Source organism: Eptatretus burgeri, chromosome 4, assembly GCF_056783735.1.
Source record: "Eptatretus burgeri isolate ZD-2024b chromosome 4, Ebu_testis_v1, whole genome shotgun sequence".
NCBI classification, from domain to species: Eukaryota; Metazoa; Chordata; class Myxini; order Myxiniformes; family Myxinidae; genus Eptatretus; species Eptatretus burgeri.
Window position 1 is genome coordinate 85,732,240 of NC_140964.1, and position 11,248 is coordinate 85,743,487.

The 11,248-nt window shown below is 46.5% G+C and overlaps 1 protein-coding gene across 8 annotated transcripts in view; it reads left to right on the top strand.

Annotated features, from left to right (window-relative positions):
* ADAM11 (ADAM metallopeptidase domain 11) overlaps positions 1-11,248 on the top strand; it is a 266,893-nt gene that overhangs the window by 121,624 nt on the left and 134,021 nt on the right. For all 8 annotated transcript variants that reach the window (XM_085879155.1, XM_085879152.1, XM_085879151.1 and 5 more), the window contains 3 exons: positions 2,575-2,674; positions 9,377-9,448; positions 9,663-9,758. In XM_085879155.1, coding sequence (XP_085735281.1) covers positions 2,575-2,674; positions 9,377-9,448; positions 9,663-9,758 — 268 coding nt within the window. The remainder of the gene's footprint in view (positions 1-2,574; positions 2,675-9,376; positions 9,449-9,662; positions 9,759-11,248) is intronic.

Below are 11,248 nucleotides of genomic sequence, written 5' to 3' on the forward strand. Positions count from 1 at the left end.
ATTCCGTTTCAGCACCGTGACGACCAGGGTGGCCCAATCTGAGTACGACACCCGTTCGATCACTCCACAGGCCTCCAGCCTATCCAGTTCACCCTTGACCTTGTCCCGCAGGGCATACGGCACTGGTCGTGGTTTAAAAAAAATGAGGAACCACCCCCTCCTTCAGGAAGAGCTTTGCCTCCACGCCCTTGAGTTTCCCAAGGTCGTCGCAAAACAAACCTTGATGTCTTTGAAGAATCTTCTCCAACTGATCCCTCCACCGGCTCGGCACGGGTTGCACAAGGTGAACTGCGGCCCAGTCTAGCCTGATGTGGGACAGCCAGTCTCGGCCGAGGAGAGACGGTCCCCTCCCCCGCACGACGTACAATGGAAGCGCGGCGACCTGGCCTTGGTACCGCACAGACACGTCTGCCATCCCGACTGGCGTTATCTTCTCGCGGGTGTACGTGAACAGCATGAGGTTTGACCTGATAAGCTTCAGGCCATTGAGTCTACGCGCGGTCTGTTCACCTATGATCGACACAGCCACTCCCGTATCAACCTGAAACGTGATTGGCGTTTTGTTCACTTTGATTTCCACCGTCATCGGGTGCGCCGCCACCGGGCCAATTGAAAACAGGCTCAACAACGGTTGCCGGTTCCGCCCCGGGTCGCCGAGATCGCCTCGCACATCGCCGTCCATGACCTTAACGGTGGCCGGCGCTCCACGGCACACACGCTTCAGATGACCCACCTTGTGACAATTTAAAACCCACCTTGTGACCCACCTTTATACGAGAATGCACGGTGCAGGTGTCGACCTCCGCATCCCAAACACGTCCGCGGGGTCACCTCGTCGCTCGTGCGGCCGCGCGGCGAAGTCCGACCCGCACCGAAGATTTTGCGTGCGTCCCGGGGCGCTCGCGACCCCGCGTGGCCAGTGATGGCCCGAACATCTCCGCGAGTCTGCTCGACAGCTGTAGCAGTGCCAACCGCCGAGTTGAATGTAATGGCTTCACCCTTCAGCCGTAGAACCGCCGAAACCATCTTCGCATCTTGCAAACCAGCAATAAAACGATCTCTGAGCCGAGCTGGACGCTCCTCCGCCGTGAACTTGCATGCCACGGAAGAATGCTTCATTCGCGCCACGAAATCAGCGACGCCATCCTCTGTACCTTTCGAGAGGCGATCGAACTGGTATCGAGCGAGCTGTAATCACATCTCCGGCGCCATGTGTGCTTTCATCTTCTGCACAATGTCCTGAAACGACAGCCCGTCATCACGGGGCTTGTCCGGCACCACCAAATCACTCAGTAGTCGATAATGTTCCGTCGATAGCGAGGCGAGCAAGATCGACTTCTGTTTGCTCTCGTCGACCACATCATTCGCGTGCAAATAGCATCCCAATTGTTCTGAAAACAATTCGAAGTCGTCTCCGACGAAAACGGGCACATGTCCGTGCGCCGTGACTCGTCGATCAACCATCCTCGTCACCAACTGTGGTGTAAGAGGTGCAGTGGAACACGAGAAGCAAGAGTGTTAGTAGAAACTCCGCTTTATTGCGCGTCCTCATGTACATTCCTGCCACCCCTCGCGGGCGAGTCATGATATACGAAAACCCAATCACGTGACACATTCTATTTTATATGCTGTTAGCAAAGCCTTGACCAGCAAAAGCCAATAGTTATATAATTGTCCTTGGGCAACAAGGCGTCTGTTGCAATCGTCTTCCGGGAGTTATTTAATTACCACCAGATAATAAGGCGCCTCTTCTCTGTAGCCATCAGCAAAGCGTCCCTCTCTTGAGCAGATGGGCAGTTTCATTTAAACATTGGAAATATTGTTTTGGATATGTATGTCTATATGTATATGTATATATATATATATATGTATATATATATATATGTATATATATATATATATATATATATATATATATGTATATATATATATATGTATATATATATATATGTATATATATATATATATATATATGTGTATATATATATGTATATATATGTATATATATGTATATGTATGTATATATATGTATATATATGTATATATATGTATATATACGTATATATATATATATATACAAATATATATATACGAATATGTATAAATATATATAGATATATATATATATATATATATATATATATATATATATATATATATATATATATATATATATATATATATATATATATATATATATATATATATATATATATATATATATATATATATATATATATATATATATACATACATATATATATATATATATATATATATATATATATATATATATATATATACATACATACATACATATAATTTCAATGAAATAAAGCACATAAGATTTCGTAAGATACCATTTTATCTTGCTTGTATATTCATCTACATCACTATGGAGATCAAAAGACTGTAAAGAGAGATTTTACTAACAATCAATTTGATTCCAGTACAAAAGTAACACCGTATTTTGTCCTGTTAAAAACAGTAGTAGCAAGTTAAAACAACTAAAAGCAGCAAGTGAATATAATTCAGAACACATGAATATAATTAATTTTATTTCTTCCACATCAGGCAACACCTGCCTTCAACGTTTTCGAGGTGCAGCCTTGATGAGTTCAAACGCTTTCTGCAGCAAGGCCATGGAAGCTGCCTGTTCAACAAGCCCACGGAGGTAACGAGAAACCCCTTGCCACAACTCTCACTTCTACCTCACTTATGCGCTTATTGTTGTAAAAGTCGGAAGTAACACAACTGGAAGTGAAATTTACCGAATGCTGTGACATAAGGGTTAGAGAGTCTGTTCTGAGTTCTGGAGGTCGCAGTTCGAACCAAACCCCCTGCTGAGTCATACCAAAGACTTTATAAATGGTACGTACTGCTTCCTTGGTTGACACTCAGCATTTAACTCTGATGCATGGAATGGGTCCCTAGAGAACTGATCATCACATTTTTGCTGTAAAATTCCCTGTATGAAAGGATTTTAGAACTAATATCCCACAGTCTCCTGTAAAAGTATTCACCCATTGCCTGCTCGAACGTTTTCACATTTGTATGCCACCTGAGCTTATTCCATGATGCTTTCAAATCAAACTTAAGATATATTGTCTCACAAACTACTCCAAAGTGATAAAGCTAAATAATGCAGATAAAATGTGAATAAGTTAGATGAATAGAGAAAATCAGATGATTCTCAGTTGCATAAGTATTCAAACCCTTTCCCGAATTCACCCTAAATCACTTCAGGAGCAAATTATTTGCTTGAAAGGTTACAAAATAAGTGTAAGAGGTTTCACCTGTCTGTAATCAGTGGTTTAACTTAAAAATTAATCTCCCCACTTATCTAAGGAGTGTTAAGCTACAACTTACTTGGTCAACCAACAAGACAAGCATAAAGACCAAGGAGCTTTCCAAAGAAGACAGACATGACGTGGTAAGGAGCACCATTCAGGAGAGCGTTATAAGAGATTTCAAAGTCATTCGTTATCCCTTTGAGTCTGGTGAAATCCATCATTATGAAGTGGAAGACGCATCATCCCACCCAAACTGTAGCCAGATCAGGTCACCCATCCAAACTCTGCAACTGGGCAAGCAAGAAACTGTTGGATTCACAGTGACATCCCAAACCAATGACTGAAAGATCTGCAAGGCTCTATGCCTGAGATGGGGGTCAGTGTTCATTAAATCAACAATATCCCATTCCCTTCACAAAGCTGGCCAGGTGACCAGAAAGAAGCCATTACTGGAAAAAAAAACACATCGAAAAGCTCGAATGGAGTTTGCAAAAAAGCATCTTAATGATACTGCAGGCATGTGGAGAAAGTCTTCTGGCCAGACAAGACAAAATTAGAACTTTTTGGTCTAAAGTCAAAGTGTTACATCTGGTGTAAGCCTTACACTGCACATCACCAAGTCAACTCCATCCCTACTGTTAAGCATGATGGGGATGCTTTTGATCAGCAGGACTGGCAAACTTATCAGGATAGAAGGGACAATGGACAGTGCAAGGTGTGGTATAGCCTGCGGGCATGCAGGGTGGGGCATGATGATGGGAGGAGTGGTCGGCGTGAGCGTCGTGTCTGCCAGGAATATAGGGAGTGCGCGCCGCCTGAGGCGTCGTAGTGATGCCGTAGTCGCCCGGCTTGTGAGTGTGCTGAGTACGTAATAAAGGAGGGCTGCGGGCCAAGTACGCCCGCGCTCGGTTTGTGAACACAGCTCGACTCGACTGTTCCCCCGCTCGTGTCTGCCTGCTAAGCATCTTCTACACGACACTACAGTTGGCTGACGAGGATCTTCGGATCGGCGTGTGCAGGGTGGTGGCTGGGTTCGGCGTGGCAGCGAGTAACTCAGCGCACCTTGCGCGGTTCGAGGTTCCGGAGGAGTACGCATCGCGAAGAGCGTGTCGCAGGTTCGCTCGCCGCGCGCACAGGCTCCGGAGCCAGGAGGCTCGCCGGCGCGGCCGGCTCAGGCATGACAGGAAGTCGGGGCACGGCACGCGGACGCGTGCCCGCCTTCGTCGGAGTCGACTTCGGCCACGTCGAGTGGGCAACGGCCGCGCTCAGTGTTCGTTTTATTGAGGCACGACAAATCGGGGGAATGATTTCTGCAAAGCCACGGCTAAAGAGCGAGGACACGCGGTTCGGCTCGAACGCGGCGTTGGACGTCGCACAAGCTCTGAAGAATGTCCGGGGTCTCGATGGTCGGCGCGCAGCAGATGGTCCGGAGGTCAGCGCGATGTGCCAGGCACGCACGGCCACGCACACGGTCTGCGGCGCGGGTCGTGGGCGAGCGTTGCAATGCAATCACTCGGACGGCAGTCTGAGCACTCGAGGACGCCTACGGTGTGTGGGCCGAGAGTCATCGCCCATCGTTACAGTCATAGATGGCGGTGTGCGAAGCGGTCCTTCCGTCCCGGGTCAAGACCTACTGCAGGCATGATGTTCGGTGCATGGCGCGCACGGTAACGCCCCGGGTCAAGTTTGGCAGCCTGGGCGCGGAGATTCCAGCGACCCGGAGCGGGAGATAGTGCCGGTGTTAGACCTGCCTCCAATTGATCCGGAGATGACAAGATCAGTGGCAGGGGAGGTTGAGGTGACCGGGGCACTGATGCTGCCCATGTTGAGCCTGGTTTCAGTTGGTCCTATGGTGACAGGACCGATGCCAGTGAATGTCGAAGTGATCGGGGCACTGATCGGGTGTCGAATTGAGTCCACTCGTGCTGCCCTCGCATCGCGCGCGTACACCGGCGAAGCGATTGCGCCGCTTGCGGCGCCCGACGTCTCGGTGCTCTACCGGGGGCGAAGCGCCCTACTCACGGTGTTTGTGGTGCGAGGGGAGGGGCCCATCCTTTTGGGTCGGGACTGGCTGGCGCACCTCGGGCTGGATCTCCAGTTCGTACCTCCAGGTGTGCCGGTGCTCTCTTCGATGCTTTCGTCGAGTACCGAGGGCGAGGTTCTGGCGGCGGGAGCCGCGTCGATGCAACGGGAGCGGCCGTTCGTTGCTGCCTGCAACGGCGGTGTGCGGTTCGGGAGCAGCAGGAGCCGTGCCAGCTCTCGCGATGAGCTCTCGCGCGTCGGCTGCGTTCATGGTGCGAGGTGCGCCTGTGTTGTTCGGGCAGCTTCAACGGGTTGCGGTGAGCCCGTGGCGTTAAAGGAAGTCGCGAGTCACAACATCGAGTCAACAACCAAGGGACGGACTCGTGATGTGGGTTGTGGGTTGCTGTTCATTGCATATTTGTTTTTCATTGCTCGAGTGATGCGGTTTAACGTTGTTGAAATAAATGCCAGCAGTTCCCGTGTGAGAATGGGTTTGGCAGAGATCAATCGATGGGATTTGTATTATGATCAATGTGATGTGGGGGCTTTGGGAGCGGTGGGGGCGAATAAAGAGGGTTTATTGGCCTCCAGTTGCCCCAGGCCACGGGTAGTTGTTTTGTCGGGTGCTGGGATTTTATCAAAAGAACGCGCTGTACGGAAAAATGAGTTTGCAATGGTTCCTGTGCTGTTCCTATTGATTTATGACGAGCCTGTAGTTAGAGTGTGGTTTGAATGGAGTTGCGACCGTCTAACTGCCGTGGGGGTCTCGGAGATTGACTTGGAGCCGGGACTCATGCGCTGGTCGGCGTTACCCCCACCTCTGCTTTCAGCAAGGTCAGACGTGCCTGGCGCCTGGGGCGCGGCTCTCTGGGTTCGCTCAAGGCCGTTTTGGCCATGCGGTGGAATCTCAACTGATTGTGGTGCGTGGGGTGTTGGGGAGTGTTTGTTGCTTCCAGCCAAGGGCGCTGTTCAGCGCCCCCACCAAGGTCGGTCGGGTCTGGCGGTGGCGCCGCGGGTTCCAGACAGCGGGGGTCCGGCCTCGAAAGGTTTATCTGTTTCAGGTCTGGCTGGGGAAGAGGTGCTGCCTTATGGGCCGGAGGCGTTTGATGGTGCCGGGGGAGGTTTGCTCGGGAGGTCGCCGCGACCTCGCCAAGGGCCATGTAAGCATGAGCCGCCTGGGGGCGTTTTTGCTGCGTAGTGCTGCTGTGCTTCTCCAGTAGCTCGCTTCACACGTTGTATGATGTGATGTGCTTTTATACTTCGCTGTTTTCTTTTTTGTACCTTGTCTACTGTTATACCGTAGTACTTCGTGCTGTTTATGCTTATTATGATGGTGATCATTTAATAATCATAGTTTTAGGAGGGAGGAGTGTGGTATAGCCTGTGGGCATACAGGGCGGGGCATGATGATGGGAGGAGTGGTCGGCGTGAGCGTCGTGTCTGCCAGGAATATAGGGAGTGCGCGCCGCCTGAGGCGTCGTAGTGATGCCGTAGTCGCCCGGCTTGTGAGTGTGCTGAGTACGTAATAAAGGAGGGCTGCGGGCCAAGTACGCCCGCGCTCGGCTTGTGAACACAGCCCGGCTCGACTGTTCCCCCGCTCGTGTCTGCCTGCTAAGCATCTTCTACACGACACTACACAAGGTACAGGAGAATCCTTGATGAAAACCTGCCTGAGTCAGCCATGAATCTGAACCTGGGTCGGAGATTCACATTTCAGCAGTACAATGAGCCAAAGCACAAAGCCAAAGCCCCACGAGTGGCTGAAGAAGAAGAAGAAAATAAACGTTCTTGAGTGGCCCAGTCAATGTCCTGACTTGAACCCAATTAACATTTATCGTGAGACTTGAAGATTGCAGTCCATCGACGATCCCCATCAAACTTGGCAGAACTAGAGCAATTTTCACGTGAATAATGTATAAAGATTTCACCATCTCACTGTGCAAAGCTGGTAGAGACCTCCCCAAAAAGATTTGTAGCAGTCATTGCTGCAAAAGTTACTTCCACCAAGTACTGACCTGAGGGGATGAATACTTTTGCAACCAGTACATTTTGATTTGTACATGTTTTTTGCAGGTATTCCTGACATGTAACCTCCTTCACCCATAAGTGTTTAATTTGACCTCTTCAGTTATGAATAAAAAGATTCATTGGGAGAAATTGTTTCTCCACGATTTGTAATTCATTTAAATGTTTGATTATTGGTCGGGGGTGAATACTTTTGCAGACCACTGTTTGTGTTCCTACATTAATTAATGCTCCGTCATATATTATGATAAAACACTTTCGAGAACAATGCACAAAGCCAATGCAAACAAAAACAATGCAAACTGATAAAATTGGTTTGTGAAAGAAATTTTGACATGTATGCTGATATATATATTTTTTTGTTATTGGGAATTATAAATACATTTGTTGAAATATTGTTTGCTTCATTTTCTAATTATATTGGTGTTACGTGCGGCCTCCGTGCCTCAAAACAAGTGCCCCGCAAGTACATGAAGGGTCACACGGCAGACAATTAAAATGATCACTTTCAACTTTTCAGTCAATTGACAACCAGATGATCACCAGCACAACAGAAGGAAATTTAAAATACAATTCATAAAACCCACTGTTAAAATTCACTAACATCATTCAATAATAACTCAATCACAATTTAATCACATTTCAATCAATAATTCATCATGAACCCTAAGTTACTGTAATATTCCACACAGGAAATTCAGGTCACGTTCAATACTTCCTCAAACTTAATCAAAGTTGCACATATATTACAATGCAGTTTCAAATATTTCAACAACTCTTTAGAAAGGCATTTTCCACCCTGTGAGAAAGCAACTTTACACTGAAGTTTTAATACATCCCCTTTTACAGGATTTGTGCCGTGAACCAAAGTCAGAATCTTGCCGTGTCCGAACGTGCAATTGATAAACCTTGCCGTGTCAAAGCAAACGTGAAAATGAACCTTGTCGTGTGGAAGTGAATTTGAAAATGAATCTCCAGATGAACTGTCAACCTTGTGTGTATGGAGTGGAGTGAGCCTTGCAGGAATTATCACGCAGTATGGACATCTCACCGCGACTCTGGCCAAACTGTGAGAATGAGTGGGGAGAAGGGACGACCTTGGCGCAAGCTGTCCAGATAAGTTGTCGGCATGGGATGTCAACGTGGAGTTGTTTTGCACCTCAAGTGCTGCGTTGGCTCTTCGTAAGCAGAACTAGTCTGCCAACAGGAGTGGATCCGAACACTGGCAAGGGACTGGATTACGATCAGGTCTGTGATCAATGTGTGCTCAATGATGCAAGGCTCACGATGCCGTCGCAGCCTTCTCCTTGCCGTGCACTGTCCGTTTGGCCCTTGCTTGGCAACACGAATGTCTCAGCACTCCGTCGCTCCAAGGCTGTGTGCGCTGCTGGAGCTGTATCTCTGGTTCACCTCCAAAACCTCCTCCATGTTGCTTTTACCGAACACTCATCACTTCACCTTTTATGGCAATTTCAAATATTTCTATATGGCAAGGTCATTCCCAAGACAAGGCAACATACTGTCTGAATCCCTAAGATTGACCAAAGCTTGACCATTGGTTCCGAGCATTGCTTTCCAGAACAAATCTATCGCCAAGTTCGTTTCATGTTAACGTAGGAGTGTAATTCTCATGTTGATCGAACCGTGCAGCCTCAACAAAAGTCATCTTCAAAGTTCTATTGATCATCCATTACGGTGCCAAATGCCATTGACGTATTCAGTTGTCTGGGCCCGTATCCTTTCACACAGTAACCACCGTCTCATTTATTTAATTCACTGTAACTTGAGTTGCCTTTCTTTCTCACAGTTATCAGAATCATGTAATGCAAATCGTCTCGGACATAAAATTTAACATTTCCAACTATATAGGATTTACTAATCCGTAACAATTGGTTACATTTGGAAGAAAGCGACATGTGCGCCAGAGGATCCATTTCATGCATTAATGTTAGTAAAATATCCCATGCCTTAAAGGGTTAATAGTCGTCAGTGTGGTTGTGAACAAAGCAGCATGGTTGTATCTGACGTGTTTGCAGCTTTTCGAGCGACCAGTGTGTGGAAATGGGTTTGTGGAACTCGGCGAGGAATGTGACTGTGGAACATTGGCCGTGAGTACCCATCGCTCCGATTTCCACAAACATTGGCATTTGCATTAATTTCCATTTCATAATCGGTTTCAACCTGGATTAAGATTAACATTGTCGCTCACATGACAGGTCGACAATCTTGTCTCGCAGCAGATTATATTTGTGCTTGCACTTAATCTGGTACATGTCAGGAATTTCCTCAAAACCAGCTTTCCTCGATGCTTGTGTGTTACAGGAGTGCAAGAGACGTTGGGGCAGATGCTGCACCAAATGCACCTTCCCACATGGTGCAATGTGCAGTGAAGGTCTTTGCTGCACCAGTTCATGTGATGTAAGATGAAGCCCATTATGGAGTTGTGTTGAGCGATTGGATTACCGGTAGTGTGTATTTAATTTGTTTGGTGATTGAACTGGCTTTTTATTGACAATACATCATGGTATCCTTACTAGTCTGTAACTTTATTGAGCTCTCAACCAGTTAAAATATCATGAGGGTTCTGTTAATAAATGTACAATTGGTAAAGAACGATGTTTCTTTTGCCAATTCGTTTTCACCTCTTGTAATATTCTTACAGTGGTATGCACGACATCTGATCAAAAAGTTCCGAACTAAATTTATCTTTCCGATCAAAAAGTTCCGAACTAAAGGATCTGACGGTTCGTGCTACTGAGGTTCTTTGTTCTTGTTGATGTGATTCGGCCCGCGGTGTGGTGGAGTGAATCGGCGGTTTGGGCTGCTGCCACTCCTTGTGCTCGCAACAGTTTTAATTTAATGATGGTATTTCATTTGCGTTTTATCTGTCAACTAAATAAATTGTTGTTTTATTGCAGATTAAGATATTTTAAGCACTTAGGTTAAGACCCAGTCACACCTTGACGTTTTAGCCAGCTTATGCCGATTTTTGGAAAATTTGTCTAAAACGCTGGTACACGTCGAATACGCTATGGGTAAGTTTTGATAACATTGAGAGCACGCTGAAAAACACTGCCATACGTCATTGTACGCTGGCTTTAAACGTTGTACTTTTCGGTTGTCCTCAACTTTTCCATGCTTGAAATTTTAAGACATGCCAGCGTATGACTCACACGTTCCGCATAACGCTGGCCATAAGTTGTAGGCACGTCACTCGATCGTTGACACACGTCGACACACGTTACTTGAAAGTTACTCATAAGTTGAAACACGTCGAGGTAATGTTTAGCGTACCCGAAACTTATTTCTAACCTATGAGTTACGTGTTGTACTCACGTTACGCGATCGGTGACACACATCAACACACGTTACTTGTAAGGTGCTCATAAGTCGAAACACATCAAGGTAATGGTTAGCGTCAGTGTTCCAGACTTCCTGGTTTTTTTTTTTTCGTTTTTTTTTTTCTTCCTTCCTTCAGTATGATGGTAATTTTGACACTTCGATTTCTAGTGCGGTTATAATATAATATAATTAATAGGCTGCCGCTCAACAATTTAAATCACAACCGCACTGTACACTGAACACCGTCATCCCGAAGAAAAAAAAACCGGGAGTCAGGAACACTGACGCGAACCATTACCTTGACGTGTTTCGACTTATGAGCACCTTACAAGTAACGTGTGTTGATATGTGTCAACGATCGCATATCGTGCGTACAACTTATTCCCATCGTATGCGGAGCGTGTGTCATACGGCAAGTACGTCGTAAAATTTTCAACATGTTTAAAATTACAAGACGTACTCCATTTAATACGATGTATGATCGCGCACTTTAGTGTTCTATTCACGCATACCAAACTTACCCATACCGTATTTGACGTGCGCCAGCGTTTTAGACGCCTTTTTCA